The following is an 18,855-nucleotide window of genomic DNA, read 5'->3' as shown; positions in this document are numbered from 1 at the left end:
TTTTAAGAGGTAGTTGAGCCATTAAACTACTTATTGCCAAAGCTGTATTTAGTTCCTGCTGTGTGGTGTAGACACCGTGGTAGGTATTTAACAAAGGATAAATGACACACTGTCTCCGCCTCTGAGAAACTCAGAGTTATGAGGAGATAAACATTTCAACATGTGAATAAGGTAAGTGCAGCTAACCGACTCACACAGCCCCTAGAGTGGGAGCTTCCTGAGGACAGGCCTCCTGGTTTATTCATTATATACCCCAGTGCTGGCACACAGGATGCTTGGTAAAAATGATGAATCGATGGAATAGATGAATGTGCTCTCTGAAAGCCCAAGCGATGAAATAGTTAATTTCGTGAGTGCAACAAAGAAGGCTCCACAGAGGGGGTTATATTTGAATCCTGAAAGAAGACTCGGACAATGAAAAATACAACCAACTCTTACTAGTTTGCCCATATTTATTGCATACATCTCTGTTTAAGCAGCTGTAGAGGTTATGTGACGTTTAGTAAAACTCGACTGAAGAACAACATGGAGTCACCTCTGTGTGCAGCTCAGCTCTGTGTTTATCGTCACTTTGGGTGACGTGGCATAGCTCATAATACGTGTTTGAAGTCATTAATGCCTAGCTAATTGATAGTCAGGAGGGTCCAACAGGCCTCTTTGTAGTTTGTTGTATTAACTGAACCTTGGCCCAGGACTGGTCATAACGTCATCTGAGTGCAGCGTGATATTTATCAGGCTCACCTGTGGTGCAACTGGTTACTAAAGGAACATAAAAAATAATGGAACAATTAAATTCTTGTGGGAATTAATCAGGATAGCTAAAACAAGTGATCTATTTTAAAGCACCTTTAAAGACATGGATAAAGGAAGAATGTTCCAATAGGGGTAATGAACTACACAAAGACCTAGAAGCCAGATGGTGTAATTAACATGTTGAGGTGTCTGCTTTACTAGGATAGGTAGATTAATGTGGGCCTAGTTCTTGCTGCCCATCTCACAACTTCCCATTTCCTAGCCCCTCCATGGCTTAGAAGCCAGTATTCTGGGAAGCTTCCTCCCGAAATGATGGGCTTCCTTTTCTTTTGGGCTCCTTTAGAACTGTGGCACAAGGTAGTCCTGCTTGTTTGTCCATGTTGTTTTCTAACCACTTGCTCTCTGCTCTTTGCCTTCCTCCCTGGCAGAAAGCCCCAAGGAAAGCTCAGAGCCCACGGGTTCTCCAGCCCCTGTGATTCAACACAGCTCAGCAACAGCCCCCAGCAATGGCCTCAGTGTTCGCTCTGCAGCTGAAGCTGTGGCCACCTCGGTTCTCACTCAGATGGCCAGCCAAAGGACAGAACTGAGCATGCCGATACAGTCGCATGTGATCATGACCCCACAGTCCCAGTCTGCGGGCAGATGATGCCTCCCCTGGTGGAGAGGTCCCTAGCCAGAGCTCGCCCACCCAAGAGCCAAGAGAGATGTCATCTTATCCCCTCCATCTGCCTTGGACGTGGCGGTATGAGGGAAAGATTGTGTGTTGTGAGTAACGGACAGATGTGGGGCTTTTCTCTTCAGCCACATGGTCGTGTACATTGACACCTGTACTAGGAGCCTCCCAGCCCCGGAGCCACATAGATCATCCCCTAAGGGGGCAGTTTCTGATGTACCTACAGCCAAAGGCCTTTCCAGATGGTCCGAACAATCACCCCAGCCTGTGCATGTGTACCTGTCTCTTAACACTAACCCTTGCACTTCTAGGTTTTGGGTTTCTCAGTTGCCTCTCTTCCCATGAAGCCATGGCTTCCTGTTCCTTAGCAGCACGCCACCTCCTGCTAGGTAGAGGGAGGCTAGTGTTGATGGCAGGTCACCTGCTGGCCCGCCTCAGCCACCCCATAGGCTCAGGACTTTGTCTCCCATTAGCTGCTTATTTTATCCCCTTTTCCCCTTCCTGAAGTCTAGTTAAAACATTCACTTATGGCGAATGTAAAGTTACCTTTGATACATGAATTAGCAGTATTTTCCAGCTCTTCCATAAACTTTAGTCCTCCCTACCTGCCACCAAAAAAAAAAAAAAAAACAAAACAAAAAAACACTCAAAAACAAAAACAGAGCAAAAAGAAACAAACCCCAAGAATTCTAATCCTTTTTCAACTATTTCTAGAGCTATTTGGGTACCTCATTTTTTGTGTCTTGAGTTTTCCCGGTCTCCAGGTGGGGCCTTTTCCACCTCCCAGTAAGCCTTGGCAAGGTCATCTTGTGTGGCCTTATTAGCTCTTGCTTGTTAGTGAAAAGGGAAAGTGCCCCGAGTGTGACTAGCTGATTCCCTGCCTCCCCAGTCCACCCTCCTGCAGTTATCATTAGGGCAGGCAGGAACAGTATAGTTTAAAGCTCATTCTATCAGGTTACTAAATTGAGTCTTTATGTTTTACAACAGTTTACTGGCCAAAGCACACATATTCCATTTGGTCGTCTGTCCGCTCCTGTATCTCCCTCTTTGTCCCTGTCTGTGTCCTGCCTCTGTCTCGCTTCTTCCGATGCAGCCTCCTGGAACTAGATGCCCCCTAGATGCAATGCATCCCCAAAGGCCCAGCCCCAGGACTCTGAGACATCAGAGCCAGGGTCCTGAGTGGGTTTTCTCGAGGGTCAGGTAACATGGGGAGAGGCAAGAGAGAGAAGGTGCAGTACTGATCTCAGCAGAACAGCCCTGCTTGGGGAAGGTCTGGCCTGCCCGGGGAAATTGGTGACTATTGCTCTCAGCCATTCTTACTTTGAGGCGTTAGGTTGCAGGGGGAGAAATTCATCCCTCTTGTCCCTCTTTCTTCCCCATTAAGACTTCTGATCTTCCTTTGGCTCTGAACTATGCAATTTCTACCAGGGCCACAGGAAGTGATCCAAAGCCAGAGGCCTGTGGATAGATAGGTCAGCTTTAATAGCCTGTCAGTATGAATCCCTTCCAATTGTCCCAGAGCCACCTTCTGCCATCTGCCCAAGCCAAGAATGCCCTTTTCTCCCTTTCTCCTACCTCCATCTTAAACATACGTGCAAAATAACTGCCAGCTTCCTTCTTTAGTTTGTTTCCCAGAATTGGCTGTCATGGGGGAATGAGGAAACCTAAGCTACGAGATTCCCGTCTTCCCAGAGTGCTGTACTGGTGAGCCAGTCAGGTGACTTGTTCTGCTGCATTTGTTTTTCCTTTCCCCTCCTGCTTTTCAGAACCAGTGCTGAACACGACACACCTGGTAAAGAGAAGGAAGAGAAAACACAGTTTTCTCATCCTCTACCACCCGGGACCCAACAGGAACAGCCCCCGAGGTGACTCAGACTAGCAAATGGCCTGGCAGATGGTCGGGATACAAGTCCCCACCTCCAGGGACTGCACTTGCCTTCCACAGTTCACAGCCGTAACTTGTACTCAGGACTTTTCCTTTTGATGGCTGTTCCCTGGGACTTTCTTCTGCTTTAGTTGTGTTTCATTTTTTATCATCTTGATTTCCCACCAGCAGCCTTGCCCTAAAGCTTGACTGAGTTTATGGCTCCTAAGGAGCCTTCACAAGACCCTGGACTGTTTTTCTTCCCCCTTCATTCTAGTGTTTTTCAAGTTAAGAATCCATTTGTCACTGCATACGTGCCCTGCCTCACTGTTTGGCTGTGGAGGAAGTTTGAGTCGTACCCGTCTGTCCCCATGTAGGACAGCTAGTTTATTTAGAGGGTCTCTTAGTCCCCATGTCTCCTTCCCTCGAGCCCTTACCTCATTGTCATCGGTGGGAAGTTCTTACTGGGGCCTAAATGAGGGGATTGCCAGAACCTTACTGGTGAAGCAGTAGGAAGGGACAGGATAGAACCCTCCAGATAGCTCTTTAGCTGGTCCTTGGCCTCACTGAGAAAGCAGGGCAGTTGGTTATCCTGAGACTCTCTCATAGTTAAGGGGAATGTCACTTATACTCACTTGTTATTGCTGCCAGCTGTGTGGCCACTCTCCCTTGCCCTTTGCTTTCCAGACGCATCTGGACCAGAACCAAGCGTCATGGAGGGCGTCACTTCGCCCTTTCTTAATGACCGTGGCCTTTCTAGGAGCCCAAGGGAGGATACTTTGTGAGAGGAGCTGAGAGTGTGGATGCCTTGGGACTCTAAGCAAACACAAGATTCAGGCCTCCCACCTCATTCCAGAGACACAGCTGATAGATAACCAAGGCCATAGAGAAAGGTACCAGACCAGGTCTTCAGGTCTGCAGACTTTTGCCCTATTCCTTTAAAAGAAGGCTTGCTCAGAGTTGCAAAGCCTGAGAAAACTTCCCTCACTGCTAGAGAGGGAAAAACTAGGCCCTCCTTTACTTGCTCTTTCCCTGTTGGTTGTACACCCCAAATCTGGCTTCCTTCAGCCTCCACTCCTCTCCGTGGTCCTAAGCACTAGACCCTCTACTCTTGGTAGTGGTAAATAGGAGACGAGCTAACCTCACTCACCTTGCCGCCTTCCCTATGCCTGTTCTGCCATTCTTAACTCTTTTCCTGATTCACTGCCCTCCAGCACTACCTATCCTGGTTGACAGGGTACTTAACCATAACCATGCCCTGTCTACAGCCTGAACCACCAAGCAGACACCAAAATACTCCTCCTGTGGTTTCTAAGGCTCCCTTGCTCCACACTGAGAGGCTCCTTCAAAGGTGCTAGCCCTGCGACAGCCCCCTTCCCCTGAGAGTCCCCTCTTTCTTTCATGACTTCCTTGCCATCCCCAAATCATTATTTTTCATTAATATTGTACATTGTATACACAGGAAGGAAATGTATTCTTTTTTTTTTTTTTTTAATTTCATAACCAGTCCGTTTAGAATCCAGTCCTCCTAGTTATATCACATATGCCTTTGTTGATAATGCTCTTTCCGCTTTCTTTAGACTTTTGTTTGACAGGGGTGGAGGGGGGAATGGGACAGGTGAGGACCCCAAGGCAGATTAGAGGATTCCCCCATCCTGCTTCAGCCCCCCACAACTTTAATCATCCCCCTCACTGTATAAACCTGATTTCTCTGTGTGTTCGCATACATGCATGTACACACAGACATAAATCCCCACCCACTCACCTCAGAGTGGTGACCCAGCAGGAATGAGAGTTAAGTGGCTACTGGCCACTATTCCCACCCCATTACCAGTTCATTTGTCTCTCCTTGGGGTAAAGTCCTACCCCCAGAATGAGAAAAGGCTGGGGAGAATAAGGCAGGCTAAGGCAGCTGTGTCCTTTGTAGATGCAGGTTTGTATTGTAGCTGCTAGGGTTTATTTTATTTTTTTAATGGGGGGCTGGTAGCACAGAGCTATCATCAACATTAGCTACTGGTGGGTGATGTTTTAGCTGTAAGAAATGGCTATGAGCACTAGTTTCATTGACCTTCCCTTAGGGCGGTGGTTCTCAGGATGTGGTCCAGGCTCAGTAGCAGCAGCAGCACCAGTATCTGGGAGCTTGTTAGAAATGCACATTTGGGCCCCACCACAGACCTATTGAATGGGAAACTGAACTGGGCTGGGCTCTAACAAGCACTCCACACTAAAGTGTGAGAACCATTGCCTTAGGGGCAAGCTGGAAAATCCTTGTAGGGTGTCAGGGATATTTTAAGTACCATCCTCTGCCTTAGCACTAACACATTTTTCCACTTCCTCCAGTACCTCCCTCCACCCCCATTAAAACAACAACCACGTCATTCATCTCAAAATCTAGGTTTGAGTTCCTTCTACTTCTTCCCAAAACCTGTCCTGCCTTGGTCTGGACAGGAATTGTCGCATATTCCCTTGCAAACTGGTCACTCCACAGTCTTTGTTACGGGAAGGACGGGCTGGAGCTCTAGCTGTCCTGTAACACACACACACACACACACACACACACACACACACACACACACCCCTTTCCAGCAGGGAGATGAGCCTCCAGCCCCAACCGTGGAGGCTGCAGCCTCCTGACATAGTGTCAGTTGAAAGAAAGTGGTGTGTATCTATGGTTATATCTCTGTTCATCTGTGTACCTTTGACATGTAGCAGCCCCTCTCCGTCCCGTCAAGGAGCTCGACTCTGGGTCTGGGTCTCCCCAGTCCCCAGTGGCGGACTTTGACAGGTGGGAGGATGCAGTGCTACGGGCTGTTCTGTTACAAAACCGTCTTCTCCCTTTCCCTGCCACCCGACTCGGCATGATCCCTGTGAGCAGGCTCTCACGATCTCCCAGGACGGGGCTGAGACAGAGGCTTCACTCTGTTCTCCCTAACCGTGCCTTCTTCTGTCCCCCGCCCCTTACCACCCAGCAGTTCTCCCCCCAGCCATGCCTTCTCCTGCTCCCCCTTGCCCTGACATATATTGTGCCTTATTTATGCTGCAAATATAACATTAAACTATCAAAGAGAACTACTGTTATGTCTAATGCTTCGGTACTCTGATCTACAAGTCTCATTGGCCACTATTCTCTGGGAACTCCTTGGGCTTTCATGTCTGTGCTTTTCCTCACTCTCCCATTTTTTAGGACAGAAGGAGCAGAGATTCTTATCCCTCCTTTTGATGCAGGGAAGACACAGCCTAGAGAAGGTAGGTGGTTTATATCAATCACATAAAGACAAAAGAAGGCATAGAAACAGGGGCTCACATCTGTGCACTGCCATGGGCACAAGGGCCTCCACATTATGGGAGCCTTTGCTGTAGAACTTGTGTGCTTTATGTGGATGGGGGATGGTCGGGTGTCTGAAGGCAAGTGGCCTCTTATCTTTCAGTGTTTTTCCCCACCTTCCTCCCAACAATAAAAAACAAAAGCAAGCCCTACTCTCAGAAAGTTCCCAGCATGACTAGGGGAGTGCACACACAAACACACACACAGGAGTTCAAGATGTGGGGAAGAGGTCGATCTGGAAGTGAGGGGTGGAGCTTATTTAAAAGCAGGTAAGAGTTCACAAGAAAAACAGATAATAGCCAGGAACTGGCAAGGGGCAGGGCAGTCACTAGTAATTGCTCATGTTTATGTATCCTTAGATAATTAGCACAAATGAGGAAGAGGGAGCCAGGCTACAGAACTTGACCAGGAGATAGCAGGTGCCTCTGAGGGCTTCCAGGTAGAAGAGAAGTGACTTAGAAGCTGTTTGTGGTTGGTGTTTGGTATAACTGATGCAAGTAGGAAGACTGAGTCTCTGCAGGAGAGTGGGAAAGGCAGTGGTGGTCTTCACTGTGTTGTGCTCGGGAGCGCATGGGTTTCCAGAGAAGGTGAGAAAATAAGTTGCTGAAATCCAAATACCAAAGCTGCCAAGATCGTGAGGCTTTGGAAGACCTGGGACTGAAGGGAGGGCACATTCCCAAGTTGGGAGAATTAACCCATCCCAGCTGCAGGCGTATCTTGTTCAGTTGCACTTTGCAGAGGGTGGGGATTTTTTGTTTTGTTTTTTACAAATTGAAGGTACAGGATCCAAGTGGAGGAAGTACGTGCAGATGTGGGGGAGATAGCAGAGAACTAGACTTAGAAGTGGAGCCTGAAGATGGGACTACATTGGTGTAACCCCATGATCCAAGCTGAACAGAGGAGCTGCTGCTTACAGAGGAGCACAGAAAGTGGTTTCTTGAGACAGATTCTCCTGGTGAAGGCGCTGTCAAGACTAGAAATGACAAAGGATTTAGAATATTACAGGGCGGATCTCTGTAGCATGGCCGGTTAGCTCGTCCGGCTGTTAACCCAAAGGTTGATGGTTTGAGCCTACCCAAGGATGTGATATTTGTGGTAGGATGTTACAGGGGTGTCTGGCTGGAGTACCGGTCGGTGGAGCAGGTGACTCTTGATCTCGGGATTATGAGTTCGAGCCCCATGTTGGGTGTAAAGATTACTTAAAATTAAAATCTTCAAAAAAAAAAAAAAAGTATGAGAATATTACGGAAACATAGTTGATAAAGCAGTGGTTGAGTTTGAGAGGTTTGTCTCTAATTTTTAAAATTCTGTGGGTAAAGTGCTATCAAAGAGCATCGCACACTACTGAGAAATCATTCATGGAAGGAAGAGCTAATGAATGCGGCAAACTTCATTGTCTTATTTTAAGAAATTGCCATGCCACAGCCACCCCCACCCTTTAGCAGTCACCAGCCTGATCAGTCAGCAGTGATCACCATCAAGGCCAGGTCCTCTACCAGCAAAAAGATTACAGCTTGCAGGGGGCCTAGCTGGCTCAGTAGGTGCAGCATTGGCTCTTGATCTCAGGGTGCTGAGTTCAAGCCCCACCCTGGGTGTAGAGCTTACTTAAGGAAAAAAAAAAATTACCATTCACTAAAAAGCTCAGATGATTGTTAGCATTTTTTTAGCAATACCTTAACTTTGTTTTAAGTTTTACTTACTTATTTTAAGAGAGAATCCCAAGTAGGCTCCACGCTGTCAGCACAGAGCTGGAGACAGAGCTAGATCTCATGAACTCTGAGATCATGACCTGAGCCGAAATCAAGAGTCAGATGCTTGACCAACTGAGCCATACTGGTGCCCCAGGAATATTTTAAATTTAAGGTATGGACATGATTTTTTTAGACATTTGCACACTTAATAGGCGATAGCATAATGTAAACATAACTTTTACGGGCACTGGGAAACAAAAATTCATTTGATTTGCCTCATTGCGATACTTTATTGCAGTGGTCTGGATCTGAACCAGCAATATGTCTGTTCGTACCAAAGAAGATAGCTGTCTCCATCCTGGACATAGGAAGTTAGCTAGACCTGACCTTTTCTGAATTGAGCCTCAGCTCAGATCCACTTGTAATTGATGATCAGAGACACTAGGAGAATCAGGGTAGCAAACACTTACTGGCTGCTCTGTGCTGGGTGTAACACTAGATGTGTTGCATTCATTAAGTCATTTTCTGTTCACAACAACCCCTTGGTAATGCCTCATTTAAGATGAACTGAGGTTTAGGTTGACATTTGCTCAAGGCTCATGGTGATGTGCACGTGCTGGCATTACAATGGCTCTGTCTGACCCCAGAGCCACTCTGCAATGGCTCACACACCCTCACAACGCTGCCCCTCTGGACTTCTGTCAGGTAAGAACAGACAGAGGCCTTGATGTGGTATAGGATCCATTTCCCACAGAAAAACCATCTGCTCGTGGACTGGATACTCCTCCCTTCTAAGAAGCGGTGACATTCCAAGATGTGATGATGATGAGTGTCAGGTTCTGTGCTTGGGACCAACTGTGAGACCAAGCTTACAGAGGGAGGCCGCATTAATAGAAACCTAGTATCTCGAACATGCAGATCAAAACCTGCTCTATTCTACCTATCCAAAGTTATAGATTGGTTGCTAGCTGGCTTGCTAAAAGAGGGAGGTCCCCTTAACAAAAAATAGAGTGGAAGAATCAAATACGTGAAAGGCTTGCACACATGAAAGATGTGCAACAGTATGTAACTTAGTGGGGCACACTGAGACCCCTGGTGGAGGCCACAGGAGACGGAAGCCAGCATGGCACACGGATAAGTCTGCCCCACCACTGTCTCAGGAGATGGAAAATTCACTGGGACTCTCTGCAAGGATCACCACTGCTAACGTTTTGAGGACACTTGCTCTGTGCCAGATCCTGTGCCGAATGGATTACAAAAAGTATCTCAAATAATGCTCACCCTGGAGGGTAGTTTCTTTTATTAAAAATTTTTAATTTTTTTTCAATATTTATTTTGAGAGAGAGAGAGAGAAAGCACGAGCTGGGGAGGGGCAGAGAGAGAGGGAGACACAGAATCCAAAACAGGCTCCAGGCTCTGAGCTGTCAGCACAGAGCCCGATGTGGGGCTTGAACTCACAAACTGAGATCATGACCTGAGCCAAAGTCAGATGCTCAACCGACTGAGCCACCCAGGTGCCCCATTTTTTTTAATGTTTATTTATTTTTGAGAGAGAGAAAGAGTGTGAGTGGGGGAGGGGCAGAGAGAGAGAGGGAGACACAGACTCCGAAGCAGGCCCCAGGCTCCGAGCTGTCAGCACAAAGCCCGACGTGGGACTTGAACTCATGGACCACGAGATCATAACCTGAGCCAAAGTCAGACGCTTAACCAACTCAACCACCCAGGCACCCTTCGAAAGTAGTTCCTTTTAACGTTGCCATGTTTTTCGGTGAGGAGACTGTGAGTTTTGAGAGACGGCTTGCCCAAGACTGATCCACAGACTCTTTACCTCATGGCACCTCTCCAGCACAGGCTAGAGAGCCACACGGGGCGGGGACAGGGGAAGTTGAAGAAGGGATTCTAGGATCAGAAGGGAAACTGTATCAGATGACTTTGAAGGACCCCCTTCCTGATTTTTTCCTAAGGCAGAATTCCTGTCACCTGCTCCAACAGGTCAGAGCCAGGCAGAGGATGGGGTGACTAGTAGGAGGTGAACAGAGCCATATTCCAACCCCAGTTTCCTGCCCCTGCCTTTCTGTGACTCCTTAGAATGAGGCTTAGGAACCTTCATCCCCCCCCCCCCCCCGCCCCCCACCACCACCCTTCAAAGAGCAGAAAAAGGAAATGACCAGACTTGACAGTGCGGAGCTGTGGCCACAGGGTGGCAGCAGTGCCTCACTGCAGAGGATGGCTCCAGAAGCCCAAGTGAGGCGGGTCCTAAGCAGCGCTCTCTAGTGTGAAGACAGGATCAGTCTGCAGAGATTTGAAGCAATCCCCACTGTGTGGACTCTGAAACCTTGTAGTCTCCTTCTGTATCCCACTTTTCTGTCCACAGGCAAATCTCAGAATAGTGATCCCATTTTCAACCCTCCCAAGAGCCATGTAGGCAAGGGTGTGAATGGTCTGGATGACCCCAGCTGCAGCCACAGTCATGGCAAGGATCGGGCTCCATCATTCTGGCTAATTCTAACCCTGGCTCTTAGTTCCTCCCTCTGTCCCGGGACATAAGGCCTAGCCCTTCTTTAGAAGACTTCCTCTATGCTTTTATTCTCTAAGGAAGGAAAGAGGAGGTGATCAATTGGCGCTCTCCAACCTATTGAGAAATCGGGGGTTCTTGAAGGCCCCCCAGGGCCTGGCTCTGACAAAACATCTGCAATTAATGATGCTTCTTGAGCTCTGGAGACAGGATTTATGCATCTAATAAAGTCTCTAACTCCAGGCTTAGGGGTTGGGGGCCGGAGGCTGGGAGCAGGAAGTCCCGGGGGTGCCATGGGAGGGGGTCCCAGGCGGCTCCTAATGGAGCCGTGCGTTTCCATTGCCTGCTCTAGATCCCCCCTCAGGCTGCTGTGGGGTGGGGGCCGGAGCACAGCAGGTATAAGAGGCGGGTATAGCCGCAGGAGGGCAGATGGCAGGATGGATTCCAGGCGGGCAGCAGTGCTGCTGCTGGTGCTGCTGCTAACAGACTGGGGCTGTGCTGAAAGACCAGGGGGCCAAGACGAAGGACGGCAGATCCTCGTGGTAAGTTACCACCCCCTCTCCATGTCACCATTTTTCTGTCTCAGCGGGAGGCTTGAGCTCCAAGTTCAGATACTCGGGCTGCCAGTGTCTTCACTGGGTCCTCATATCTGAGGAAATGGCTCCTCAGCTTCCCTTTGCCTGGTGACCTGAACATCCAAGGCCTTTGCCCATCTTCCTTCCCCGATGGCCCTGTACCACAGGAGGAAGACAGCAGGCCCCACCCGCTGCAGGAGGCCCAGACCCCTGGGTCATTCCTGCACTCCCTGCTCCAGGCCATGCAGAGACACGGCCGAAGCTCAGCCTTTCGGTTTCAGCCCCAGAGGTGAGTCTGAGAGGGACACTGGGCAAGGCAGGGGCCAGAGGGACAGGAAAGGGGCAGGGGGCGATCTGGGAGGGGCTGAAAGGACCTACAGCTGAGGATGGATCTCTTCTAAGGTTTGGCGGAAATACCCGGGGCTCCTGGAGCAGCGAGCAGTTGGGTCCCCGAGCCGGGGAGGAGCTGAGCGCCCCGTTCTGGAGCCTGGCTGCCCCTCAGCGCTTTGGGAAGAAGTGACACATCATCCCTTGATATGTTTGCGTGCAAGGCTCACAACTGAAAGTGCCGCATCTCCCTTACCCCCCCCCCACTCCCCCCCTACCCCCCAAATAAAGCTGTCCAGCTTCTGAATCCATGTGTCTGCCTGTATGAGACTTCAAAGGGCTGGGGGAGAGCCCTGGGACCAGAACCACGGCCCCCTCCATCTCCACAAAACCCGAGCACCGCAGGAGCACAGGCAGTGGGGCCCCCGGAGGTCACTGTACCTAGCCTGCCACTAGAAAGGCAAGTGTGGGGACGTGTGGGGAACCAGGTGGGGAGGCACAACAGGGGAGGCAATCTGGTGCTAACCTCCTTTGTCATCAGTACCAGTCAGAGAAACCAGAGCAGACGTAAGAATCCAAGAGGCAGCGCGTTTATTCTGGGCTCTAGAGGAGAGCCCCCTGATTTCATTCCCACTCGTCACCACCAGTGACAGGAGGCCAGATCTTGAGCCAGCCAAGGCCCTGGGGTCCCTGGCTCCTGGCCCTATGTCCTCCTGAGCCTGCAGGCAGGCAGTCTGTGTCAGAGGTAGAGATGGCACCTCCAGGGGTACCAGAGCTGAGCAGACACATAGGCTGGGGGCAAGAAGGGCAGGGAGCAGGGGTGCACGTCCGTGAGTCCGGCTGGGGCTTTATTTGCTGCCCGCCATGATCTTGAGGTACTGCAGGGCACGGCAGGCAGCCTCGCCGCGGGCTGCCTCCCTGGTCGCTGCAGAGCCGTGACACACGGTAGCCGGCTGTGTGGACAGCTCCACCAGGCACTGGCAGAGCCCACTCAGGCTCAGTTCCTCTGGAGAGCAAAAGAGAGGAGGGAGGCGTGGTTGGGTGGGAAGGCAGAGCCGGGAGGGGTACATACACATCACCATCATGCCCTCCCCAACCCCCGTCAGCCCATCTGTACTTGCTCTGCTTCAGTCCCCACCATCCCCGGCCTCCCCACTAGCCATACCAATATCCAGATAGCTGACATGGAAGGCCTGCTCCTCAGAGAGCTCACTGAGGACACTGCAGCAGGCAGGGCCCAGAGCACCTAAGGCGCCCAGGGAGCAGCTGCGGAGGGACAGGATCTTCTCTCCCACTGAATTTCGCAGAGAATCCCAGGTGCAGCCGGGGCCCCGGTTCCGAAGTCCATCCAGGCGGGAGCCCACACCCTGACAAGATGGGGACAGTGAGAAAGATGCAACCACGAGCTGAGACCCAGGCACCGAACGTTCAATGCCAAGGAGGGAAAAGCCCACAGAATGAATGCTTCATCCAGCTTGCCTTCCCCGAGTTGGCCCCTCTAACTACTAGACTCTGGACCAGGGGTCCAGGCAGCCTTCCTCATGCCAGTAACAGCAGGCTGCAGGGCCCCTGTGCTGGGTCAGCTCCCCACAGCACTCACCAGGCAGGCCTGTAGCTGAGGCTGAGAGGGGGCCCAAGGAACTCTGGGTCTGGTAGGAAAATGGGGAGAAGCAGGCCTGGGACCGGAAGAGGCTCACTCCCGAGCGACAGGCCCATGTCCCCAGGGCCCTGCCTGGCATGGAGGATGGACCACAGTGCCTGGCCCGCACAAACCACTCACAATGGAGAAGTGATCGTCATCAGGCTCTGCCTCATTCCCATCCCGGGCATCCAGAGGCACCGTGTGCACTCGAAGCAGCATTTTGGCCGCCGCGTTACGCTTTGCCAGCTTTTTGGAAGTGCCACTGCCTGCGTGTGGGGAGAGGGTTACTGGATTATGATCGTCAACAGACCCAGTGCTTTCCACCCAGCTCAAACTTGAAGGTTGAGGGTCCCCTCACGGGATGTCAGTTGGAAAGAGGAGCTCTGGACCTGCCATGCACCTGAGAACCTGGTCAGCCAGAAGGGGGGCAAAGGGCAGAGTGCAAGGGAGAAGCCAGGAGGAAGGGAGCCGAGCCAGGGGCTCAGCCAGGACAGCGGGGCTTTGGCAGAGAGAGGCTAGGAGCTGCCTGCGGCCGGGGCTGGAGTAGCTGTAAGAACTCCCCTCCGCCCGGTTACCAATCTCAACGAAACGCTCCACTCGGCAGGTCATGGTAAACTCTTTGCGGTGGGCCGGCCCAGACTCTTGGGTCACCGTGTACTCAGGCAACCGCCAGCCTTTCTGCACCACCAGCTCCTTGGAAGGGAGAGACAAGGGTGTGCAAGGCTGAGTGAGAAAAGACTCGTCCTCTCCTTCCTCCCCTGGGAGCCTCAGGTTCCAGGTTAGAGGAGGAATAAAGGATGTGGGAAAAGCCCTCAGAACAGGGGAAGAGCCCCACATGACCGTCCCTCATGGCCCCAGGTTCAAGGGAAGACAGGCATGCGTGGGAAATGAGGATGGGGGCACACCTGCAGAGCGCCAACAGGATTGCACTCGGACTGCTGAGGGGAGACGGGGGGCTGCACCTCCATGGGGGGGCTCCTGAAGGAAAAAGGGTCCAGGCCAAAGCTGCTGGGGCTGTCCCTTCTGCAGCTCCCCATGAGTCCTAAGCCCTGCTTCGGCGTCCCCATGACCATTTACCTACACCCCACCCGGCAGGCAGCTGTCTGTCCAAACATCCAGCCTGCTTCCTCCCCCTCCCACCCAAGTGAGGTCTCTTCCAGGGCCCAGGCCCACTGAGATTTTTCTGGAACAAAAGATCATCACCTTGCCAGGACAGTGGGAGAGGGGCTGTATATCCAGTCCCTGGAAGCACCTGATGGGACGCACACACAGGACCATCATGTGACCAACTCAGAAGCAAATGGGGCCTGCAAGACCCTCAGACATGGCCAAATATCATCCACGTGGCTATTTAAAAATCATAAATTCCCTCCTGTCCCAAGAGCTTACCAGCTGGTACAAATTCTTCAAGTGCTGGTCCCCAACTATTCCATCCTGTTTACTCTCAGACTTGCTCCTGCCTGACCAGCCTGAGTCCAAAGGCTGGGGGACCAAAAGCCAGGACCCCTTCCTTCCCACCCACCCCCCCGCCCCCTTCAGGCAGTCAGGAAACACAAGATACCTGGTTGGAACAGCAGACGGAACAGGAGTCGTAGCCGCTGCAGCAGTAAAAACTGGAATGTCCTCAGGCAGTGAAGAGTCTAGGGGAGAAAAAGAACTTCCCGAGGGGAAGGGGGCCTTTGATTCACACCCATGTGTTGGGTGGGGGGGCGGGGGGGAGGGTAGAGGGTGGGGACCCAGGTCCTCCTGACCTGCCCATCCCCTAAGAAAACTTCTTCCACTTCAGCCAAAGACTCAGGGAAGCTTAACCACCAGCGATCCTTTGCTGCCAAACACTGGATCAAAAAGACTGAGAGAAGGGGAAGGAGGGTCTCTTCCTACTCAAGAAACACGGAGGCTACAAACTCCAATGAACGTGTGGAGGAAGGAGGGACAACGTGCTAGACAGAGGAGGCGTGCTGGGGAGTGGCCCCTCTAGCCTCAGCCTCCGCCCCACACCCTCCCGAGCCTGGGCCCAAACCACAGCCACAGCCCTTTGACATTCCCCCCCCCAAGGATCCTTCACAGCAGCAGGAGCCCTGGAAGCATCCAGCTCGTCCAGAGGACACTCTCAGGGAGAGGCCCAGGTTGAGGCGGCTAAGTGCCACCAGGCCAGCCCTACTGGGCAGAGGAGGTGGCCGCACAGGGGCCTGCGTTCCTGGCAGGGCCTCTAGGAAGCCTTGGCTGTTCCTCCCTCACCTGCTGTCCTCCAGGGCCGGCTCCAGCATGCTCCCCCCTTTGAGGTGTTTGAGGGCCACCTCAGCTGCCTTGTGCTTGGCTGCCTTCTTGCTGGGGCCCTGACCTGGGAGAGGGGCGTGGGCAATACTGGACGTCACTGGGAGGACAGAAGAAAAACCAGCATCCCACAGCCTCTCTCCTCACAACTGGAGGGAGTCAACCAAGCCCCACTCACCAGGTGCCCCTGCCCAAGACTGGAAGTGTTACACTAGCTGCTGGAAGGAAGGGCTTTTATCTTCCCAGGAGCTCCCCAAATCAAGTCATGTCGGACATAAACTGCTCCTGAGTTCACACACCTTGGGGTGTGGATTCTTTCCCTGCCTTACTTTCCCCTGGGAAGCACTTTCTTTTCTCTCAATACAGACAGATGACTGCAAAGGTAGAAAGAGGGTAGGCTCTAGAGTCAAGGCCTGGCTCTGCCACTTACGAGGCATGGGACCTTGCACGAGTCGTTGCATCTCTCCGGGTCTCACTTTCCTCATATTCAACATGAGGATACTACCATCTACGTCACTGGATTAGACTGGTTTAAGATTAACTGGGAATTTGGTCAAGCACCTGGAACAGAGACCAGTGCAGCCAACACATACTCCCCCAAATACTTCACTGGGACTTGGGTTTATCTCCCCCTTCTCCTCTAGGATGATGGCAATCTGCCAGAGCACTATGGCCATCCTGCTTGCTCCTCCAACTCTCCCAAGTCCTACCCACCTCCTCACAGACCCGTTTTCCCAATCCAGACAGTGGCTTTTCCCCCTGAAATCTCTCCTTCCCTCACTGGCCTCAGAGAAGACGACTGGGAAGAGACTCCAAGAAACAAAGCCAGTAGGGCCCTGTGAATGCACACCCCAGCCAGGCTGCCCAAGCCTTCCTCACCAGTGCAGCTGGTGTCGCCAACGGTGACCCGGAAGGTGAAATTAGGCTGGTGGGCTTGGCCCTCGGCTTTGAGAAGGTCGTACACGGGCGTCTTCCCTATTCTGGTCCCATACTCCTGCAGAAGGCTGATCGGGGTCTTGCCCGGGTTGGCTGCCAGCATTTGCTCTATACTGAGGGAGGCGGGAGGCACAGACCCTCATCACACCTCCAACTCTGCACCCACCTGGCCAAGCACTATCAAACCCAGGCACACCATGGGGGACATAGGGTCCAGGGGACCCCGGACAGTACAGCAAACACTAGCTGGATTCAATGTGGAGTAGAGATGCAGGCTGGGAAAGCAGGGTCCACTGCCCCCAGAGCAAGCGGGGAATGCACTGTTCCTGTCTCGGTTAGGGAAGAGGATCCTGTACCCCAGTGCAGGTCGCAAGTGCATGTCCCCTGACACAGTGCAGGCCAGGGACCCGGTACCCACCAAATGCACTGAAGGTCGGGGGCATTAAAGCCCAGTGCCCCAAGTGCAGTCTGGGAACCGGGCCAACCCAAACTATTTAGAGCAGGAGGCAGTGGCCACTGCCGGGATGCATGCCGGGAACCACGGCCCACTACCCCAGTGCTTGCCGGGAACAACCCTCAGGCCAGGTGCATGCTGGGGCCGCGCCGCTAACTCCTCCGCACCGCGCCACGCTTTTCTCCCGGCAGGGATCGGTACGAGGCGGCTCACCTGGGCAGCCCGCAGCCCGTGGTAGTGCCGGAGCCCTGCTCCTCTTCACTCATTCCCACCTCCGTCCCCGCGGGCGCCACCGTGACTGCAGCCTCCACGCGCCCCAATACACAGCCGACGAGCTAGGGCCGGGGCCAAGCCCCGAGTCGCGGCCGGTCGGGCCCGCCGCGGGGCATGCTGGGACATGGAGTCCCCCGCCCACCTGACTCCATGAGTCTCCATCGGGAGGGGAGCTATCCGACCCACAACTCTCCGCGTGGTTTGTCCTGCCAGGCAGCACCGCCTTCTGGGAGGAGCAGAGCCCTCCACTATCGCTTCCCGAACTGAGGGTGGTTATGTGTGTGTGTGTGTGTGTTTTAATAGCGTTCCGCCTTTTTTCCGCGTCTCCCCTCCCCGTGGCGGGCATGCGTACTAGTAGAGTGGAAGAGGCTAGAGGCGGGGTGGTGAGGGGTAACTCGAGCACCCGGTCCTTTGAATCCCGAGGAAACTACAAAACCCAGGAGCTCGCGCGCCATATTTGTCGCAGCTGGAGGGGCAGGGTCAGGCGTGCACGGAAAGCTTCGCGGTATAATTGGTTATTTCCGATTGCGCTAACTTGCTCCAGCAGATTGCGATTGGTTACGTTACCTAGAAGGGCGGGGACAAGGAAAGAGTCAGTTCCCCTTGGCCCCGCCTCTTTTCTGAAGAGAGGTTGTGATTGGTCCAGTGGTGAGGCGGCTGTCGGATCCTAGCTCTGCAGGCTCGGAGGATGGGCCTTCCTTACCTGGACGCGGGGAGGAAACTGTTCTTTGCCCCTCAAGCGGTGGAGCAGGCCAAGTCCATCTCAGGCAGTTCCCCCTCAGCGCGCGGCCTAAGCTCCTGGCCCTCGAGCCTTCGTCTCACAGCCTCTGCTTCCTTTTCCTTCACCCCCCTTTCCCTTAATTCTGGCCCGCAGCCTGTCTGGTTTCAGTTCTTTTCTAAAGCCTGTATAGAGTGTCCCTAGTCAACCTTTTTGCAGCTGTCCAGGAGACCCCCTCTGGGTGCTGAGAATCAGGCTATGGTTGGGACAACAGGATTAGAAGGACTAACGCATGTCGTGGTCTCATTCCTTCTGCTGTGGGTCTTGGGTCTCTCAGCTGAAGAGACAGCAAGAGAGGATTCTGGTCTTTTAAAACGAATCCACCAATCTAGGTGCAGAGCAGAACACGTATTTTTGAGTCCCAGAGCTCCAGTCTCTCCTCCCCAAAGTCTCACGACCACGGAGTCAAAAGATGTAGGGGAAATCTTGTGACCTTGGAGAGAGATCACGAAAATGTCTGAGTCTAATGAGTGTTCTGAGAACGGGTCAGGTAGTGGAGGTCCAGAGGAATCTCGGAATGATAATGAGCAACACCGAAGGGGGACGGGGCACTGAGCTGAGTGGATTCCAATTGGGTAGAACTGGAGTGGTGACAATTAGGGGAAGGAAAGCTGGCAATAGCGGTATGACAAGGGAAGCAATGCTAGAGCTCTGAGCGGGTGTGGGTGGGGGGGGGTCCCATGTTGAGGGGCTGCTGTCTAAGGGTGTAGGAGGGAGTTTATAAGGCTGGTCATAGAGGGCTCCTACGGAATCAGCGTAAGGCCCGAGGTGCGAC

At 52.5% G+C, this 18,855-nt stretch overlaps 2 protein-coding genes across 9 annotated transcripts in view; one reads left to right on the top strand and one right to left on the bottom strand.

Annotated features, from left to right (window-relative positions):
• LOC125919129 (cyclic AMP-dependent transcription factor ATF-7) overlaps window positions 1–12,026 on the top strand; it is a 90,067-nt gene extending 78,041 nt beyond the window's left edge. For 3 of the 7 annotated variants that reach the window (XM_049625613.1, XM_049625616.1, XM_049625615.1), the window contains exon 12: window positions 1,182–11,202. In XM_049625613.1, coding sequence (XP_049481570.1) covers window positions 1,182–1,399 — 218 coding nt within the window. In that variant the 3' untranslated portion in view covers window positions 1,400–11,202. Of the gene's footprint in view, window positions 1–1,181; window positions 11,364–11,563; window positions 11,686–11,798 lie in introns of those variants that run through there. The other 4 variants (XM_049625618.1, XM_049625617.1, XR_007456674.1 and 1 more) reach the window with 4 other exon arrangements.
• A 265-nt stretch (window positions 12,027–12,291) lies between these two features.
• TARBP2 (TARBP2 subunit of RISC loading complex) lies at window positions 12,292–17,418 on the bottom strand. 2 transcript variants are annotated; one of them, XM_049625620.1, is made up of 9 exons: window positions 17,243–17,418; window positions 16,519–16,688; window positions 15,604–15,706; window positions 14,927–15,022; window positions 14,271–14,343; window positions 13,941–14,058; window positions 13,504–13,631; window positions 12,889–13,090; window positions 12,292–12,729 (listed from the first exon to the last, which is right to left on the bottom strand). In XM_049625620.1, the coding sequence occupies exons 1-9, from the start codon at window positions 17,293–17,295 to the stop codon at window positions 12,572–12,574; spliced, it is 1,101 nt and encodes a 366-aa protein (XP_049481577.1). In that variant the 5' UTR covers window positions 17,296–17,418; the 3' UTR covers window positions 12,292–12,571. The 2 variants fall into 2 exon arrangements, with proteins under 2 accessions (XP_049481577.1, XP_049481578.1); XM_049625621.1 differs by lacking the exon at window positions 17,243–17,418 and adding an exon at window positions 16,994–17,160.
• Between the last annotated feature and the right edge of the window lie 1,437 nt (window positions 17,419–18,855).

The sequence above is a fragment of the Panthera uncia genome, chromosome B4 (genome assembly GCF_023721935.1).
Source record: "Panthera uncia isolate 11264 chromosome B4, Puncia_PCG_1.0, whole genome shotgun sequence".
NCBI classification, from domain to species: domain Eukaryota; kingdom Metazoa; phylum Chordata; class Mammalia; order Carnivora; family Felidae; genus Panthera; species Panthera uncia.
This window is presented reverse-complemented; position numbering and strand designations above follow the sequence as displayed.

Coding starts and splice junctions, on each gene's coding strand:
- TARBP2 (XM_049625620.1), bottom strand. CDS start 17,295: ATGAGTGAAGAGGAGCAGGGCTCCGGCACTACCACGGGCTGCGGGCTG. Junction 14,059..14,270: donor ATCCTGTTGGCGCTCTGCAG/GTGTGCCCCCAT, acceptor CTCCCTTCCAAG/GAGCTGGTGGTGCAGAAAGG. Junction 12,730..12,888: donor TGTCAGCTATCTGGATATTG/GTATGGCTAGTG, acceptor TTTGCTCTCCAG/AGGAACTGAGCCTGAGTGGG.